At 39.2% G+C, this 21066-nt stretch overlaps 1 protein-coding gene across 1 annotated transcript in view; it reads right to left on the bottom strand.

Annotated features, from left to right (window-relative positions):
* Nucleotides 1-21066, bottom strand: part of DENND2C (DENN domain containing 2C) — a 63963-nt gene that overhangs the window by 7575 nt on the left and 35322 nt on the right. The window contains exons 13-15 of the mRNA XM_007948899.2: nucleotides 20534-20711; nucleotides 12816-12857; nucleotides 11647-11752 (exon numbers count right to left, since the gene is read on the bottom strand). Coding sequence (XP_007947090.2) covers nucleotides 11647-11752; nucleotides 12816-12857; nucleotides 20534-20711 — 326 coding nt within the window. The remainder of the gene's footprint in view (nucleotides 1-11646; nucleotides 11753-12815; nucleotides 12858-20533; nucleotides 20712-21066) is intronic.

Raw genomic sequence — 21066 nt, 5'->3', positions numbered from 1 at the left:
TCGAGTATAGCAGGGATTGTGGGGCTGGTGCGGGATCGGGCAGTGTTTCGTTCTGCTGTGCATGGGGTCGCTATGAGTCGGAAACGACTTGACGGCACTTAACAACAACAACAACAACACCATGATTATTCCATAATAAATAATGTATTGAGTGCCTAAGATAAGCTAGGCAGGTAGGGTTACAGAGACGATTAATGTAATTGTTGACAATAAGTTGTACACCTATAAAAAGTTGAATGGCAAAAGCTGTGATAGAGATATTTATGATGACCAGAAAATAAAAAGTAGGTGCTGAGGCTGCTTATGTATAACCTAACACTTCATGAGATTTGGTTCCTTGGTTGAGGGTCATGAAACATCCCAGTTAATTTGCTGTATAATGTATTTAGGGCTTCTGTTCTACTTCTTGGTTCCTTGAGCAGTGCCTGGTACCTTAAAAGCTTGCAATCAGCCATCTAAGGCACAGCAAGCAGTCTCTATTCACCTGGAGCACAAGAAGGAGAGTCAGAAATAGGCAGAGGAAATGCAATGTGTGACTGCTGGCTTCCATGAACAACTGCCTCCTCTGCCATGAAACCAGAGCCACATGGTGCCCAGCTACCATTACTGAATACTTTAATTGAAGAGTCTGTAGAAGAATCCTGATCAAAGGGGATAAAACACAGAACAGAATTTCAAATTCTCATGGAATCTAGATTTTCTGGAGCCATGCAGGCTGGATGAACCCCTGAAACTATTCCCCTGATATAATAAAAAAATTCTTAAAACAAAGATGTCCCCTGAAGTCTTCTTAAAACCAAACAATAGTTTAGCTTAACTGAAGTAAAGAATGTCTGTCCTGAGCATTATGCACTTTTAAGATCTACCTAGATGGGATCAAATTGACAATAACAACTCAAAACATTATAGAGGAACCTCGGTGGGGGCGATGAATTTATGTTAATGGGGGACAAACAACTCAGAAAAGGAGGGTGAGAATAGTTACACAACACAAAGGATGTAATCAATGTCTCTGAATTGTACATGTAGAAACTGTTGAATTGATACATGTTATGCTGTATATAGTCTCAAAAACAGCAAAAGAAATGCATTAAAAAAAAAAAAGACTAGCAACCTAATTTTAAAAATAGGCAAAGGAATTGAATAGGTATTTCTCTAAAAACATATGCAAATGAATGTACCAAATGTGAGGGATCAACACGGTGGCACTGAGGAAGAAGAAGACCCAGAGAGGTACATGGGAGGTACAGACAACAAAGATGAACCCTTCTGCACATACAGTACTGCACTGTCAGTGAAGACAAACATGAATATATGGGTGGACAGGCTGAACTATTAGGTATGTCTATGCAGAGGGGAGTGTGCCCAAGACCATGTATAGGGTTGGCAGATGATGTTTCTACAACTGTATTATAATGTTCTATAAGAATTCCCAGGTATATAGTAGAGCTGACAAGGGACAAGGTTGTAGTCACTTCTTGGCCACAGCCAGCTACCCAGACGGAGCGAGTAGTTGGACCTGTGGGCTCAGGACAATAGTCACAGGGAACATCAGGCTTGATTGGCATAACAAACTACACAAAACATTGTTCTACCTCCTACTTTGACGAGTAATGGTTGGGATCTTAAAAGCTTGCAAGCAGCCATCTAGATGCAACGATGGGTCTATACTCATCCAGAGCAAAGAAAAATGAAGAAAACCAAAGATGCATGGAAACAATTAGTCCAAGGGACTGGTACACCATGAGATCCTTAGTCTATATGACTATGAGATCAGAAGAACTAGATGGTGCCTGGCCACCACTGTCAACCACTCAGAGGAGAATCTATGGAGGAGATCCTGGATAGAGAGGGAGAACAATGTGGAACAAAACTCAAAATCATTTAGAAAAAAAAAGGGGGGGGACCAGGTTTGCTGGTCTAACAGAGCCTGATGGAACCACTGAGACTATGGCTCCTAGCTGCCCTTCAGGTCTGGAAATTGAACCCACTCCTGTGGCTTCCAGCCAAACAAAAGACAGGCATATGAGGTGAACATTTACACTAGGTAGATACACTGCTTGGAGAAAACAATCATGGGAGAATAGAAGGGCTGTGAATGCACAGGGAGACAGCTCAGGGGGCAGGAGAGCATGGAGGGAAGGATACAGGGAAGAGGTAACTATGGGGAGGAAGTGAGAGGGGAGCTGTTGCACTGTAGTAAATTGTAGTCAATGTCATGAGACAAAGTGTATGTGAACTGCTGTATGGAAAGTGAATTTGCTCTGTAAACTTTCACCCAAACCATAATAAAAAAAACAATCAAACAAAAAAAGAAACACAAATGGCCAATAAGCACATGAAAAGATGTTCATTATCATTAGTTAGGGAAATGCCAATCAAAACCACAATGAGATACCACTTCATATCCACTAGCATGGCTATTTTCAGAAAAACAGAGAATAGCAAATGTTGGCGAGGATGTGGAGAATCTGAAATCCTCATAAGCTGCTGGTAAGAATGTAAAATGGTTTAGCTACTATGGAAAACAGTTTGATGGTTCCTCAAAGAGTTAAACAAAAAATTACCGTATGACCCAGCAATTCCACTCCTAGGTATATACTTGAAAGCAGGCACTCAAACAGATACTTGTACGTCAAAGATCACTGCAACAATTGTCCATCAACAAAAGTACGGATATATAAAAGGTGGTAATATATATAACCAAAACCAAACCAAACTCACTGCCTTCGAGTTGGATCCGACTCATAGTGACCTGTCCTTGGGTTTCCGAGGCGGTATCTCTATGGAAGTAGATTGCTCAACCTTCCTTCTGAGGAGTGGCTGGTGGGTTTGAACTGCCAGCCTCTGGTTAGCAGTCAAATGCCTTAGGCACTACACCACTAGAGCTCCTACTATATATACAGTAGGATGTTATTTAGTCATAAAGATAAATGAAGTCTGATACATGCTACAACACAGATGAACCTTGAAAAATTTATGGTAAGTAAAATAAGCTGAGCACAAAGGACAAATATTGTATGATCTCAATTACATGAAATATCTAGAAGAGACAAATTAATAGAGACAGAAAGTAGACAAGTGGTTATCATGGCCTGGGGAAAGGGAAGAATGGGGAGTTATTATTTAATGTACGAAGTTTCTGTTTGGGGTGGTAAAAAAGTTTTGGAAATAGTGGTGATGATTGCACAACACTGTGAATGTCATCAACGTCACTAAGTATACATTAACTAAAATGGTTAAAATGGTGAATTTTATGTTATATATATTTCACTACAATATTCAGAAAAAATGCATCATTATATATCCATAACAAAAAAATATGCCAGGCACTGTATTAAGTACTTTTACAAACATAATAGTCCTATGAGGTAAGCAGCCATTATCATTTCCTTTTTACAACTGAGGTAACTGACACTCAAAATGATTAAAGAAATTCTCCAGGGTCATTCCATCTAGTAAGATACACCCAAATCACGTGATTCTTCACCACTATGACATACTAAAATACATTGCCTCCCAGGTCCCAGGTTCAAACCTCAGATTTGACTCAGAAGCCTTTTTATATAATCTATCACTTTTTTCTCCCCCTTCATAGTATCTCTTGCTCTTATCTCTGAACTCCACCCTGGAGTGGAGGGACTTAAGTTTAGTCACAGTTCCACCAGGAAACAGTTATACAATAGGGGTAGCTCATTTCACTTATTTTGGCTACCATTCTGCATTGTATTTTGATTCCGATCTAAGTTTTTATTATATTTTGTTCAATACATCTTCCTCTTGCCTCTTTTCTTCTTAAGTGTAGAATCCATGGTCCATCACTGCATTTATCTTCAACACTTTTGTCCTGTTCTCTTACGCCTTTCGGTAACTTTACCATTTCGGTAACTTTACCATTTCTCTTTCACCTTGCAGCAAAATTTCTTAGAAAGGTGGTCTATACCTGACATATTACTTACTTTCTTTCATCTAGTTCTCTTTCTTTTTAAAATCATATTTTTGTATACTCTATCTTCCATACTTCCTTTTTTAATACATAATTTATAAATGTATGCATGTATATGTATGTGTGTATCTGCGTGTACGTTATTGTTGTTAGGTGCCATCAAGTCAGTTTGGACTCATAGTGACCCTATGTACAACTCTATGTACAACAGAACAAAACACTGTCAAGTCTGGTCCTGTGTCATCCTCACAATCCTTGCTATGCTTGAATCCATCACTGCAGCCACTGTATCAGTCCATCTCGTTGAAGATCTTCCCCTTTTTTGCTGACTTTCTACATTACCAAGCATAATATCATGATACCTTCTCTAGGAACTGGTCCCTTTTGATAATGTGACCAAAGCATGTGAGATGAAGTATAGCCATTCTTACCTCTAAGGAGCATTCATTCCAGCTATACGTCTTCCAAGATATATTTGTTTGTTCTTCTGACAGTCTATGGCATTTTCAACATTCTTCACCAACACCACAATTAAAAGTAATCAATTCTTCTGTGGTCTTCATTATTCACTGTCCAGCTCTCACATGCATAGGAGGCAACTGAAAATACCATGGCTTGGGTAGGTGCACCTTAGTCTTCAAACTGACATCTTGGCTCTTTAACATGTCAAAGAGCTCTTTTGCAGCCGATTTGCCCAGTGCAGTACATCATCTGTTCTCTGGTATACGTGAATATTTCACGAGGCAGACAATGGAATGAATATCCAAGTGCTCACCACACAGCTTAAAATCAGGGCATTACTAGTCCCTCTAAAGCTCCTTGGGTTACTCCCTCTCTTTACTTTTTTTTTTTAATTGTTGTAAAAATATATGTAACACAATACTTGTCAATTCAACACTTTTCAGGTATACAATTTGTTGTTGTTGTTGCTGTTGATTCTTATTCATATGGCGACCCCATGTGTGCAGAGCCATGGAGTTTTTAAGGCTGTGACCTTTCAGAAGCAGACTGCCAGGCCTGTGGCTATTATGAATAGTGCTGCAATGAGCATTAGCGTACAGGTGTCTGTTTGTGTTGCTGCTTTCAAATCTCTTGGGTCTAAACCTAGGATTTGAATTGCTGGGTCATATGCTTAATTTTTGAGGAACCGCAAATCTCTTTTCCGTAGTGGCTATACCATTTTACATTTCCACCAGCAATAGATGAACATTCTAATTTCTCCACATCCTTGCTAACATTTGTTCTTTTTTAATTTTTTAAAGCCGAGCACTTTTGGGTCAGGTTTTTTCAGTGGAGTGGGCTGCCTTTGGCATTGATCAACAGAAGCAGAGACCAAGGAAACGGAAGCAGAGCTACCTCAGCCTGAAAGGGTAGGACCATGGCCTTTGGGGGTGGAACGACCACAGCCCCTCCTAGGTTTCAAAGAGCCAGACCTTCACCAACTCGGTTCTGGAGTGTGGGACTGCTCGTTCATGTGAGCCAGTGGGATGGAGCCATAGCCGTTGCCCAAGAGTGAGGGGGTAGGGCTGCCATGCCCAAGAGGGGGAGGAACAGGGCCACCAGGCCAAGGGGGTGAGGTCACCACTCAGGAACTAGGGGACTAGAGCCACCCAGTGGAGGAGACCTGTACAGATGCCAAGTTGACAAGGGGTGGAATTGCGGTGATTATGTTTGTGTGTCAACTTGGCTAGGCCTGGTTGAGTGGCTGGACAGCTGGTGGTAGTTATTCCCCATGATGAGACTGGTAATCAACTCCATGGTGGAATCTACTATGAGCAGCTGAGTAGCTGTCTTTGGGTATGTGGTCTGCTTCCTGTATATAAGGATAAGCTTTGAGAATGGTCTCTAGCCTTTGGCACGCTTGGACCCTGCATGTAGCCATGTCATTGCTCAGCAGTCTGCTATGTATGCTCTGCCAACCTTGGGACTTACAATGGACTTGAGTTAATGGCCTGCTGTGTGGTTTGGTAACATTGGGACTGTGCCTTTTTCCTTGTCAACCTTGGGGCTTCTCAGCCTCAGTAGCCAGCGGCTGTCTGAGTGAAGAAATGCCTCTAGCTCCAGTGAGCCGGGAGCAGGAGGCAGAGCTGGACCCCAAGGTTGAGGGGCTTTCACGCAGCCCCTAGAGCCTGACACTTTGAACTTGGACTTAAAGCCTCCAAACTGTGAGAGAATAAACTTCTGTTTGGTAAGGCCATCCCATTTGTGGTATATTTCTCATCAGAGCAGCACTAGGTAACCAGAACATTATAATTCAATTGTACTGTTGTTGTTGTTGTTGTTATGTGCCGTCGAGTCGGCCCCGACTCATAGTGACCCCTCCTTGGGTTTCCAAGGCAGTATCACTACGGAAGTAGGATTGCCCAACCTTCCTTCCGAGGAGTGGCTGGTGGGTTTGAACCACCAGCCGTCTGGTTAGCAGGCAAGTGTCTTAGCCACTATGCTACCAGAGCTCCCTAGCTAATGCAAAATTGTTTTCCAAAATGGTTGAATTTACACATTCTTAGTAACACCTGATATTGCCAGACTTTTACATTTTTTCCACTATGGTGGGTGTTTCATTGCAGTTTTAATTTACATTTTCCCGATTCTGATGAACTGTATTCCCTTACATGTTTGTGGACCTTTCCTATTTCCTCTTCTATGAAATGACTATTCATATCTTTTTCCCATTTTTCTATTTCTTTTTTCATCTATTTAGCAGTTCTTTATAAATTCTAGATACCAATCCTTTGCCCATTATATTGTATTGAAAAAGTCTTCACCCAGTTTGTGGCTTGTTTTTCATACTGTTCCTTGATGAACAGAAGTTTTAAATTTTAACACAAATTAATTGGTCTTGTCCTTTATAGTTTATGCTCTTTGTGCCATTTAAAAAATCCATTACTGACTCAAGGATATAAAATATTTTTTATATTATTTTCTAAAAATTAAATTTTGTGTGTGTGTGTGTGTGATTTGGGTGAAAGTTTACAGAGCAAATCCACTTTAAATTTTTAAAGTTTTGCTTTGAACATTTAAGTCTTTAATTCACTGGAACCGATTTTATGTATAGAGTGATGTACGGAGCCATCTTAATTTCTTTTAATATAGAAAGCCAATTGTCCTAGTGTCATTTATTAAATAGTTGATTCTTTCCTACTGATGTGTAATGCCAGTTCTAACACAAATCAAGTTTTCCATATGCATGTGAGTTCTCTGTTCTTTCCTCTATTTGTTTATTCTTGCACCAAAACCAAACTATGCTAATTACTATGACTTTATAATAAATCTGAGGAGCTATGGTGGCACAATGCCTAAGGCACGTGACTGCTAACCAGAAGGCTGGCAGTTCAAATCCACAAGCCATTCTGTGGAAGGAAGAACGGGCAGTCTACTTCCATAAAGATTTACCACCTCGGGGATTGTAAAATGGTATAACCATTGTGGCAAATGGTATGACATTTCCTTAAAAAACTGAAAATAGAAGTACCATTTGACCCAGCAATTCCATTACTAGGAATATATCCTAAAGAGGTGAGAGAGAGCACACGAACAGACATATGTACACCTATGTTCATCACAGCACAATTCACCATAGCAAAGAGATGGAAACAACCTAAATGCCCGTCAACGGATGAGTGGATAACCAAATTATGATATATCCACACAATGGAATACTATGCCACATTAAAGAACAATGAGGAATACACGAATCATCTTGCAACGTGGATGAACCTGGAGGACATTATGCTGAGTGAAATAAGTCAATCGCAGAAGCACAAGTACTGTATGAGCCCATTACTGTAAAAAGACAGAGAAGGGTTTGCTTGGGAAAGGGAACTCACCTAGTAGGTTACCAGGATGGGGAGGGAAGGGGAGGGATTAATTTCAGGCTAGTTGGGGCCCACACGCTGACATGGGTAGGGGGTGGGATATACAGGAAGGATTTATGACCACCATAACATTGGGAAATGAGAGGACATAGCATTGTGCACATAAGAGACAGGTGACAGATGCTAATACCAATCAATGTGTCCACAATGCCACATTGCTATTAACACCAAACACTAGGCTATACAGATAAACATATAAACACCTGAGATGATCAGACGGGGGTCAGTGAACAGAAGTATACTCTGGACCAAGGATAGATTCAGCTGAGGCTAATCTTGTACAGACACCAGTGACACAAAATACCTGCAGTTCTTATAGAAACAATAGAAGACAGATACAGAGTAATCACTCACAGACATCCCAACACTATGGGAGAGAGATCCAATAGATCTACTACCTCAGGACCATAGTACTGGGGGCCACCAGATTTAACTGGCACAACAAAATACATAAAAGCATTGCTCCACATCCTACATTGGTGAGTAGTGACTGGGATCTTAAAAGCTTTCAAGCAGCCATCTAAGATGCAGCTAATGGTTTCCTAGTGTCCAAAGTGAAGAAGAATGCACACACACAAAAAAAGGGCATTTAGAAGCAATCAGCCCTAGGACACGATGGCCCTCGAGACCAGAAGAACCAGATGGTGCCCGGCTACCAATGCCAACCACTCAGGAAAGGATCAAATCTGGAGATCCTGGATAGAGTGGGAGGGAAAACGTGGAGCATAATCCAAAAACTCAATAATGACCAGAATTACTGGTCAGATTAAATCTGGTGAGACTCCCAATATTATGGCCCTAGAATACATTCTGCGCCTGGAATAAAACTCACCCCCAGGGGCGGGCTTTCAGCCCAATAGTTAATAAGATGTACACGCAGACCACTCAACCCAGGATGCTGCACCCACATACTCTATGGTAATACATCCCTTATAGCAATAGACTATGGGACACCAGAGGACCAACATTCAAACTGAGGAAATGCAGAAAAAACAGGAGTGCATAAATATGAGGGGCACAGGGGGAGGGTTGCAGGATAGGGAAGGGAGGAGACTGGGTTAGGGTTGGACATGACGAATGGGGAATGAAACTAAATGTATCCATTACGTTGAATGTAAAACAAGCTCTTATAATAATAATAATAAAAAGGTTTACCACCTCGGAAACCCAATGGGGGTTGCTATGAGTCAGAACTCACTAGATGTCAGTGGGTTTGGTTTTCGTTTTTGATCACAATAAATCTTGACGTCTGGTAGGGCAAGTCCTTTGTGGTAGCTGGGTATGTGTCAGCTTGGCTGGGCCTGGTTTTGAGTGGCTGGGCAGCTGGATGTAGTTATTCTCCATGGTAAGATTGGTAATTAACTCCATGTAGAATGTGCCATGAGCAGGTGAGTAGCTGGCTTTAGGGATGTGCTCTGCTGCCAGTATATAAGGAGAAGCTTTAGAAATGGTCTGCAGCTTTTGGCATGCTTGAACCCTGCACGTAGCCTTCGTTTAGCAGCCTGCCATGATCCTGCCAATCTTGGGACTGTCTCTGGCCTTGAACTAGTAGTCTGCCATGTTGTTTGGTAATATTGGGGCAGTGCCATTTTATTTGTTGACCTTGGGCTTGTTAGCCTCAGCAGCCAGCTGCTGCTTGAGTGAAGAGACACCTCTAGCTCATGGGCTAGGAGCAAGAGGCAGAGCTGAAGCCCAAGGCTGAGGGGCTTTCACCCAGCCCCTAGACCTTGGCACTTTGAACTTGGACTTCTAGCCTCCAAAACTGTAAAAGAATAAACCCGTTTGTTAAAGCCACCCATTTGTGGTATTTTCTGTTAATGTGGCATTAGGTAACCAAAACATCTTTAATCTTATTCTTTTTCAGGAGTCTCTTGGCTCTTCTTGTCCCTGTGTACTTGCATTTATGTTTCAGAATCACCTGAATGGCATTCTAGTTCTCTCTTGAACCCTCTCAATTATGCTTTCTTCCCACCATTCCACTGAATCTGCTATTATCAAGGTCTCCAAAGCTGGGTATAGTCAAATCCAATGGCCACTTCTTAAGTCTTCATCTTACTCGATCTCTCTTCGTAGCATTAGACACAACTGTTTATTCTTTCTTAATGAAATACTTTCTTCACTTCAGCTTCTGTAGTATCACACATTTTTGGTTTTTCTTTCACTTCATTAGCTGGTCTTTTTAGTCTCCTTTGCTAGATCCTACTCCTCTTCCCAACCACCAAATGTTAGAAACTACATCATTCCCAATCAACCCAGAACTCAATCCTTAAATGTCTGTTCTATTCAATCTATACTAATTTTATTGGGTAATTTCATCTAGATCCAGAGCTTTAAATTGTAACTCCTAAATGTCTCTCTCTAACCTAATCTCCCTTCAAACTGCAAATTCATGTACATTAATATATATCTGATATTTCCAGTTGGATGTCTGCTAGGTATTAGACATCTAATAACTATTTCAAACTTAATACACAAAACTAAACTTCTATTTGCCTTTCTGAACCTGCTCCTTCCCTTATGTTCCCATCAGTAAACAGCCTTAGTTTTCACAAATGTAAAATAGGGAATAAATAATGATATCTGTTTCTTAAGAGTATTGTAAGAATAAAATAATGTGTACATTAAGTGCTTAGCCCAATGGCTGGTACATAGTACCAAAAAAACCAAACTCACTGCCGTTGAGTCAGATCCAACTCATAGCGACCCCTCCTAGAGTTTCCAAGGCAGTATCACTATGGAAGTAGATTGCCCAATCTTCCTTCCTAGGAGTGGCTAATGGGTCTGAACTACCAGCTCTCTGGTTAGCAGTCAAATGCCTTATGCACTATGCCACCAGAGCTCCCAGTAAATGATAAGCAGCCAATAAATATTATTCACTCACTCAACAAATACTGTTATGGAATGAATTATGCCCCTCCAAAATGTGTGTTGTAAATCCTAATCTCTATGCCCATAGTTGAGAGCTCTACAAATTGGATCTGACTCGAGTGAATTTGTTTTTTGTTTTTTTTTTTTTGGTTTACTCCTACAGTTATAATCACATTTGGGAGTGGCTTGTCTTTGTTATGTTAACAAGGTAGGATCAGTGTAAGATTTTGAAATATAAAAGAGAGTAAACAACGGAGTAGGGGAGAAATGGTGGAAAACCCATGCCTAGCCACATGAAGATTGCCCAGGAGCAGAAGCTCAGAAGAGACAAGGATCTTCCTCCAGAGTCAATAAGAGAGAAAGCCTTTCCCTAGAGCTGGCACCCTGAATTTGAACTTCTAGCCTCCTAAACTGTGAGAAAATAAATATCTGTTTGTGAAAGCAACCCACTTGTGGTACTTCTGTTACAGGAACACTGGACAACCAAGACAAATGCCTATTGAGTACCTACTTATTTAATACTGTTTAAAGTATTGGAGATAAAGAACAAAATAACAAAGTCACTGCCCTCATAGAACTTACATTCTAGCTCCTTAGACAGTGGTATAAGGCATGGAAGGAGGATAAGGAGTGCTGCAGGAATGGGTACAATTTTAAACAGGATGGTCAGGAAAGGCCTCATTGAGAAAGCAACATTTGAGCATGGATCTGAAGAAGGAACCTATGTGGGTATCTGGGAGACAGTACTTCAGAAATGGAACAGAGCAAGTGCAAAGGTTCTAAAATAGAAGAGGACCTGACATATCTGAAGGTCAGCGAGGAAGCTGATTGTAAGATTTCCGAGGCACAGGCAACCTAACATGCCATTTACCTATCCAAAAGTGCTTAGCAGGGTGCCGAGCATCCTGTAAATATTTACAGCTGTGACCTTAAGTCCTTAGCTCATTTGTCTCATACCATGTGAAAACTCCTGCTCCTGAGTCAAGATTTCATTTCGCTCTTCCAAAATCTGCATCAGGGCAGCTTGGAGTTTAGGTGGTAGAATTTCATCCTCATCAGATACCTTAGGAGAAGAAATTGAAATTCCACATGAGTTTAGAGGAATAATGTCTCAATAATGAACTAGTTAAGTCCCAAAATTTCACAGTGACTTTTTATATTTTTTGGCCAAAGAATCAGTCTGACGTTCCCTTCCCCATGTTGAGCAGAGTATATGATGTTTATGGTTATAAATCTTAACCATAAATACAAAAAAAGTAAATTATATAAACTTTTCTGGCTCTTAAATAATAATACCAGCAATTTTCCTCCAAATATCTATCACCAAACAAGTCTCATACTATATAACAAATATCATGCCAAACAAATGGTGTTCCAAATGTGATGAGCTTATTTTTAAAAGGGGACACCATTTTCACCTGTGTTTCAGAGCTTATAAACCTATATATAGGTTATGTATGGAAGGTTGCTTAGAAAGAAAGGTTTTCCTAATCAGGGCTTCTAACTGGTTCAAAATCACTTAAGGAGCTGGTTAAAATGTAGATTCTGATTCAGTGTGTCTGGGATGGAAATGCAAATTCTCAGCAGAGGTTAAACTGAAGCGAACCAGTTCAAACCCGTTTTTAACTGTCTGGTCCACTTCAATATCCAGGATAAACTTCTACTTTCTTCTTCTTTTTCTTTTTTGTCTTTGGTTTTTTACCTTGCACAAATAAGGTACTTATGTCTATCTCCCCAGCCTGCATGAGACTGTAAGGCCTGAGGGCTCAACCTGTTTCTAACTCCAATTGTCTAACAGAATATGGAGAAATAATTGATATTTAATAAATGTTTGTTAAACTTGATAAAATGTGAACCCATCTGGACATGGAAGGAGGGTCACTTCTCTTGAGAAGTCATTTATTTTGTTTTCTCTTTCCTACTTTGGGAGGGTCAGCTACAAATCTAAGCCAAAATTTTCAGGTCAATCTTGTATGATTGGCCACAGTGTCAATTCAAGTATATATTGAAGCTAAAAATTATGCCTGAGTCATCTTCTGTAAGTACTTGCATGTATTTTCTGTCCAATTACTTACACACAGACCTTTATCCCCAAACATTATGTAATCATCTCATTTGTCACTTACCTCCTGTAAGAACTTGTCTGCACAGAGATCAACTATCAGCACCTATGGGATAAAGGAACCAGGCAAGTTAAACCGGCAACATTCACAGAGAAATATCTTATGCACTGATAGAACAGGAAGGGAGTTTTGATTCTTTTAAGCAGTGGGAATGTTGTAACTTTTAAAAAATTATAACCACTTAAAACTTAACACATCAACAAACAAATTCTAAGTAAAAAAAAAAAAAAAAAAAAGATGGTGTGCACATCTATAAATTAAAAGAAATACAAAAAAACATATCAACCAAATGCAATGTGTGGATTTTTATTTAGGTCCTGATTCAACAACAAAATATTAAAAATTTATGAGACTATTGGTAATTTGAACTCTGGAGTCTGCTAATATTAAGGAATTATTAAATGTTTTAGATGTGATAACAGTATTATGGTTATGTTAAAAGTGCTGTTATCTTTTAGAGTTTCACTTTATAGTATTTACAGATGAAATGATCTCAGGGATATGCTTCAAAACACTACAGAAAGAGGAACAGGTAAAGATAATGATAGGTCATAAACTGGTAAGTACTAAAGTATGATGATGGGCAAATAGGATTTATTTCACTCTTGTCTACTTTTACATATATATTTGAAATTTTCCATAATACAGTTTTTTGAAACGTTAAGCCACAGAGTAGTAGAAAGAACAGTACTTTCAATAAATGGGTGTTGGTTCAATTAGATAGCATTATTGTTGTTAGGTGCCATCGAGTGGGCTCCAACTCACAGCGACCCTGTGTACAACAGAACAAAACACCGCCCTGTCCTGCACCAGCCTCACATTCCTTGTGTGCTTGAGCCCATCATGGCAGCTACTGTGTCAATCCATCTCACTGAGGGTCGTCCCCTTTTCTGCCGAACCTCTGTTTTACCAAACATGATATCCTTCTCCAGGGAATGATCCTTTCTGACATGACCAAAGTAGGTGAGATGAACTCCAGCCATTCTCACTTCTAAGGAGCAATTCTGGCTGCACTCCTTCCAGGACAGATTTGTTCATTTTTCTGGCAGTCCACGGGATTTTCAGTATTCTTCACCAACACCACAATTCAAAGGCATCAACTCTTCTGTGATCTTCCTTATTCACTGTCCAGCTTTCACATATGAGGCGACTGAAAACAGCATGGCTTGGGTCTGGTGCACCTAGGTCCTCAATGTGACATCTTTGCTTCTTAACACTTTAAAGAGGTCTTTTGCAGCAGATTTTCCCAGTGCAATAAGATGTGATTTCCTGACTGCTGCTTCCAAGGGTGTTGACTGTGGATCCTAGTAAAATGAAGTTCCTGACAACTTCAATCTTTTATCAGTTTATTGTTTATCATTATGTTGCTTATTGGTCCAGTTAGGAGGACTGGATAGCATATATTTAAAAAAAAAAAAAAAAAAAAAAAAAAACTTGATCCCTATATCACATTATACACAAAAAGCAAGTCCTAGGGATTAAGAACTGAAAGTGAAAGGGAAAATAGTAAAGAGCCCAGGAGATAATATAGGAGAATATCTTCATGAAGATGATCTAAAGAAAAACTTAAGCAACTCACAAAAAACATGAACTATTAAAGGAAACACTGGTTTTTGACCACATTAAAATTAAGAACTTCACTGATTAAAAAACACCATTTGAAGAGTGAAAATACAAGCCACAGAGAAAGGGCCAGTGTCCAGAATATAAAAAGACCTTTTACAAATCAGTAAGAAGGTAACAATCTACTAGAAAGGTGAACAATAAATCTCACAAGATGATATTCAAATTGCCAATAAATATGTACAAAGATGCTTTATGTCCAGTTATCAAGGTATATAAATCAAGCCACAATGAGAATACCAGTACACATTCACCAGAGAACAAGTGTTGGTGAGGATGTGGGGCAAGAGAAACTCTCACAAAGTGCTGGAAGGAGTTGATACCGGCACAACGACTTTGGAAAAGAGCTTGACTTGACTTACGGAAGTTGAAGATATGCTTACACCATGACTCAGCAATTCTACTTCCAAGTAACTTAGAACTGCATACATATATATACCAAGAGTCATAGCAATAATATTCAGATCGGTATTGTTTGTAACAACTTTAAACTGGAAACAGTCCAAATGTCCACCCATTATAGAATGGAGAAGTAAGCTGTGGTACATTCACACCACAGATACTATACAGCAACAAGAATGAAAAAACTAGTGTTTTATACAGAAACATGGATGAACCTTACTGATATAATTTTGAGCCAAAGAAGCTTGACCAGAAAAATATATACAGTATGAGTTAATGTATATAAAGTTTTAAACCAGGCAAAACTGGGAGTGGAGTAGGGAAAGGAACACTGATTAGAAGGAGGCATGACAGGGGCTTCTGGAGTGCTGTAATGTTGCCATTCTATTCCAATGTTACTTTAAAAAATGCTCACTTTGAAATAATTCACTGAGCTATACATTTTATTTCAGGCACTTACCTAAATGTGTGTTATATTGGAAATAAGTTTAAGTTAACTCAAAATAATTTGTGTTTGACTTAAAAGAACCACCAGCCAACCAACCTACTCTTCAGAAATAACTCATGAATAAGCCAGTGGTTCACTATAGTAAATAAGATACAACTTTGGATTCAAGTGTATTGTAGTATTTTTCTCATTTAACAAAAAGGTGATAATATATTAATTATATTAATATTAATTACTGACAACTCCAGTACTCTTAAAGATCATGTGTTTTCATTTGTCAGTGCACCAAGCCTTTCCATACATAGAATTTTATATAGTTGTAATTCAAAGTTCAGGGAGCTCTGGTGGCATAGTGCCTAAGGCACTTGACTGCTAACCAGAAGCCTGGCAGTTCAAACCCACCAGTCACTCCTCAGAAGGAATGTTAGGCAATCTACTTCCGTAGTGATACTGCCTCGGAAACTCAAGGAGGGATCACCATGAGTTGGATCCAATTCCACAGCAGTGAGTTTGGTTTTTTTAACTCAAAGTTCAGAATAATCTATGTGTTTTTTCCTACTTATAAGCACTTTTCATATTGCTACATAGACTGGAAAATTGTAATTGTCATGGCTTATACCATTCCATCAGCTTGACATGCCATACTTCACCTTCTTTCCCCACTGTTAAATACTTTTTTCCAAGTATTTACTCTTCTACATCCTCTATCCACCACTTGTCTGTCAGTTTGCTGGACTATGATGTCTTGCATATTGCTGTAAGGCTGGAGGTTATGCCACTGGTATTTCAAATATCAGCAGGGTCACCCATGGTGGACAGGTTTCAGCAGAGCTTTCAGACTAAGGCAGACTGGAAGAAGGACAGGGCCATCCACTTTGGAAAAAATTGGCCACTGAAAACCTTACAAATAGCAGTGAAATACTGTCTGATATTGTGCTAGAAGGTAAGTGCCTCAGGTTGGAAGGCACTCTAAATATTACTGGGAAAGAGCTGCCTCCTCAAAGTAGAGTCAACCTATTGATGTGGATGGAGTAAAGCTTTTGGGACCTCCATTTGCTGATGGTGCACGACTCAAAATGGGAACAAACAGCTGCAAATCTTCACTAATAATTGGAACATGGCATGTATGAAATATGAATCTAGGAAAATTGGAAGTTGTCAAAAAGGAAATGGAACTGATAAAGAGCAATACCTTAGGGATTAGTGAACTGAAATGGACTGACTATGCCGGGAATGACAAGCTGAAGAGGAATGGTGTTGTATTCATTGTCAAAAAGAACATTTCAAGATCTATCCTGAAGTACAACGCTGTCAGCGATAGGTTAATATCCATATGCCTGCAAGGAAGACCAGTTAATACTACTTAATTCAAATTTATCCATCAACCACTAAATTCAAAGATGAAGAAACTAAAGATTTTACCAACTTCTCCAGTCTAAAATTGACCAAACATGCAATCAAGATGTATTGGTTATTACTGGTGATTAGAATGCAAAAGTTGGAAACATGGAAGAAGCACCAGGGGTTGGAAAATATGGCCTCAGTGACAGAAATGACACTGGAGATTGCATGAAAGAATTCTGCAACATAAACAACTCATTCATTGCAAATACCCTTTTTCAAAAATACAAATGACAATTATACATGTGGACTTCACCAGATGGAATATACAGGAATCAAACTGACTATATCTGTGGCAAGAGGTGAAGGAGAAGCTCAGTATCATCAAGCAAAACAAGGCCAGGAACTGACTGTGGAACAGACCATCAATTGCTCATGTGCAAGTTCAAGTTGAAACAGAAGAAAATTAAAACAAGTCTATGAGAACCAAAATAAATCTTGATTATATCCCATCTGAATTTAGAGATCATCTGAAGAACAGATTTGATGCACTGAACAACAATGACTGAAGATGAGATGAGTTGTGGCATGATATCAAGAGCATCATGCGTGAAGAATGCAATAGGTCATTAAAAAGACAGGAAAGAAGAAAAGACAAAAATGGATGTCAGAAGAGACTCTGAAAACTTGCTCTTAAATGGAAAGTAGCTCAAGTGAATGGAAGAAATGATGAAATCAAAGAGCTAAACATAAGATTTCAAAGGGTGGCTTGAGAAATCAAGTATTAGAATGAAATGTGCAAAGACCTGGAGTTAGAAAACCAAAAGGGAAGAACATGATCAGTATTTCTCAAGCTGAAAGAACTGAAAAAAAATTCAAGTCTCAAGCTGCAATATTGAAGGATTCTATGGGCAAAATACTGAATGCAGAAAGCATCAAAAGAAGATGGAAGGAATACACAGAGTCACTGTACCAAAAAGAACTGGTTAATGTTCATCTATTTTAGGAGGCAGCATATGATTAAGAACCAATGGTAATGAAGGAAGAAGTCCAAGCTGCCACTGAAGGAACTGGTAAAAAATAAGCCTCCAGGAATTGACAGAACACCCACTGAGATGTTTCAACAAACAGATGCAGCTCTGGAGGTGCTTATTTGCTATGCCAGAAAATTTGGAAAACAGCTACCTGGCCAACACCTTGCCAACTGACTGGAAGAGATCTATATTTGTGCCTGTTCCAAAGAAAGGTGATTCAACAGGATGTGGAAATTATCAAATACTATCGTTAATATCACATGAAAATAAAATTCTGCTGAAGAAAATTCAAAAATGGTTGCAGCAGTATATTGACGGGGAACTTCGAGAAGTTCAGGCTGGATTCAGAAGAGGACACGGAATGAGGGATATCAATACTGATGTCAGAAGGATCTTGGCTGGAAGCAAAGAATACCAGAAAGATGTTTAGCTGTGTTTTATTGACTATGCAAAGGCATTCAACTGTCTGGATCTAAAAAGTTATGGATAACATTATGAAGAATCAAATTCCAGATCACTTAATTGTGCTAATGAGGAACTTGCACATAGACCAAGAGACTGTCATTCAAACAGAACAAGGGGATACTGCATGGTTTAAAATCAGGAAGGGTGTGTGTCAGGGTTGTATCCTTTCACCATACTTATTCTATCTGTATGCTGAGCAAATAATCTGAGAGGCTTGACTATGTGAAGAACATAGCAACAGGATTGGAGGAAGACTCATTAACAACCTGTGATAAGCAAACAACAGAACCTTGCTTACTGAAAGTGAAGATGACTTGAAGCACTTACTGATGAAGATCAAAGACTACAGTCTCCAGGATGGATTACACCTCAACATAAAGAAAATGGAAATCTTCACAACTGGACCAATAAGCAACATTATGATAAATGGAGAAAAGACTGACATTGCCAGGGATTTCATTTCACTTAGATCCATAATCAACACCCCTGGAAGCAGCAGTCAAGAAATCAGACATCATATTCCACTGGGCAAATCTGCCTCTTTAAAGTGTTAAGGACCAAAAATGTAACTTTGAAGACTAAGGTGCACCTGACTCAAGCCATGGTATCTTCAATTGCCTCATATGAAAAAAACAAAAACAAACTCACTGCTGTCAAGTCAATCCCTGACTCATAGTGATCCCTCCTTCGTTTAAAGCTGGACAATGAATAAGAAAGACCCAAGAAGAGCTGATGCCTTTGATGGGACCATAAAATTATACAACCACTGTGGAAATCAGTATGGCGATTCTTTAAAAAGTTGGAAATAGAAATACCATTTGATTGAGCAATCCCATTACTAGGTATATATCCTAAAAAAGTGAGAGCCAGGACATGATTAAATATATGCACACCTGCATTCATCACAGCACTATTCAAAAAGAGATGGAAACACCATAAATGCCCATCAACTGAGGAATGGATAACCAAACTGTGGTACATACACACAGTAGAATACTATGCAACACTAAAGAATAATGTAGAATCCTTGAAACACTGCATAATGTAGATGAACTTGGAGGACATTATGCTGAGTGAAATAAGTCAATTACAGAAAGACAAATACTGTATTATTCCACTATGGTAAAAAGTCAAGGAACAGTTTATAAATGGAAGGGAACTTTCTTTGTTGGTTACCAGGGATTGGAGAGGAGGGAAAATTGCTAGAGAGGTTAAAAAATCAAAGAAGAGTTGATGCATTTGAATTGTGGTATTGGCGAAGAATGATGAAAATCCCATAGACTACCAGAAGAATGAACACAACTGTCCTGGAAGAAGTGCAGCTGGAATGCTCCTTAGAAGCAGGATTGGCCAGACTTTTTCTCACCTACTTTGGTCATGCTGTTAGAAGGGACCAGTCCCTGGAGAAGGGTATCATGCTTGGTAAAGTAGAGGTTCAGGGAAAAAGGAGAAGACCTTCAATGAGATGGACTGACACAGTGACTGCAACAACGGGTTCAAGCACAGCCAGGATTGTGAAGATGGCACAGGTCTGGGCAGCATTTCAATCTGTTGTTCATGGGGTCACTATGATTTGGAGCCGACTCAACAGGACCTAACAACAACAATAACATATCCTCTATATCCTCATGCATAAAGCTTTATCATTCTTTTATACCATTTTCTTGGGACATACCTCCAAGAGTAAAAATAATAGGTCAAAGGACATTTGTTGAGAGTCCAGTGTATGCCAGAAGGAGCTCTGGTGGTGTAGTGCCTAAGGCAGTTGATACCTAACCAGAAGGCTGGCAGTTCAAACCCACCAGCCACTCCTTGGAAGGAAGACTGGGCAATCTACTTCCATAGAGATACCGCCTTGGAAATCCAAGGAGGGGTCGCTATGATTTGGAGTCAACTCAACGTCAAAGTGTTTGGTTTTTTTGGTAATGTGTGCCAGCTATGATACCAGGTGCTTTACTGCTAATCATTATGAAAACTTGTAAGACAGTTATGATTACAACCATCACTATATAACTGATAAACCACTGAGGATCATGGCCTAGACACTGTGACATGTAACAACCATCACAGCCATTGTTATGCTCTTCTTTCACTTTGGTGTTCATCACTGCCAGAGGTACATCGTTAATGCACAAAACAGATATATTTTTTCCTCTTGCTTATAGGAAATGAATTGCCAACTTGCTTTCTTCTTTTACTACACCCTTGCCAGGACTAAATATTTGTATTATTTTTAATATGTATAAATAGCTAAAAATGGCAACTCATTGTTATTTTAACCCTTTCTTTTATAACAAAATGCTGAACATTTCCCTTCTTGATTGATTTTTGTTGCACCCTTTTGAGAAATAATTGTTTCAATTATTCCATACATACTATGCTGTGAAGTACCATTTTTCTCATCTTACCTCTTCAATGGGTAGGTCCTGAAGCTGTGGTAAGGAGCAAGACAGGATTCCAATTAGAAATGGAGTAGGTGAGCACACAATATCAATCATGGATGCTGGCAGGACTGGGATGTAGGTATGCTGCCATGTGAATGGATACAGTGTAGCTACCACGGCATGACCACATTTTGACAAGGTACTAGCCAGAAGAGAAAGAGAGTCACATACAGGGGAACACACAGAAGGCGTTTCAGATATTTTATTTTTAAAAATTATAAATCAATACCTGTTAATGATCACAGATTAACAACTCTGTGATTACTCATTAATTTTTAACATTCTATTTTTTGTAACTTAATATACTAAAAATGTTTAATCTCAATCCAGCTCTTTGCCATAATTTATCATGTTAAAAATCAGTGTATACTTAGAAAACCGGTATCAGTTTTCAACAGCAGTTTAAGCAAAACGCATTTTGAAAAGTAAATTTATTGTGCCTCAAAAAACTCATTGTTATAACCTAATGCAAATGATTTTCACATTATTTACTACTT

This window comes from Orycteropus afer, unplaced genomic scaffold (genome assembly GCF_000298275.1).
Source record: "Orycteropus afer afer isolate SDZICR_OR568_19922 unplaced genomic scaffold, OryAfe1.0 scaffold00010, whole genome shotgun sequence".
Taxonomy (NCBI): Eukaryota; Metazoa; Chordata; class Mammalia; order Tubulidentata; family Orycteropodidae; genus Orycteropus; species Orycteropus afer.
The sequence above is the reverse complement of the archived record's forward strand: the minus strand, read 5'-3'. Positions and strand labels throughout refer to the sequence as shown.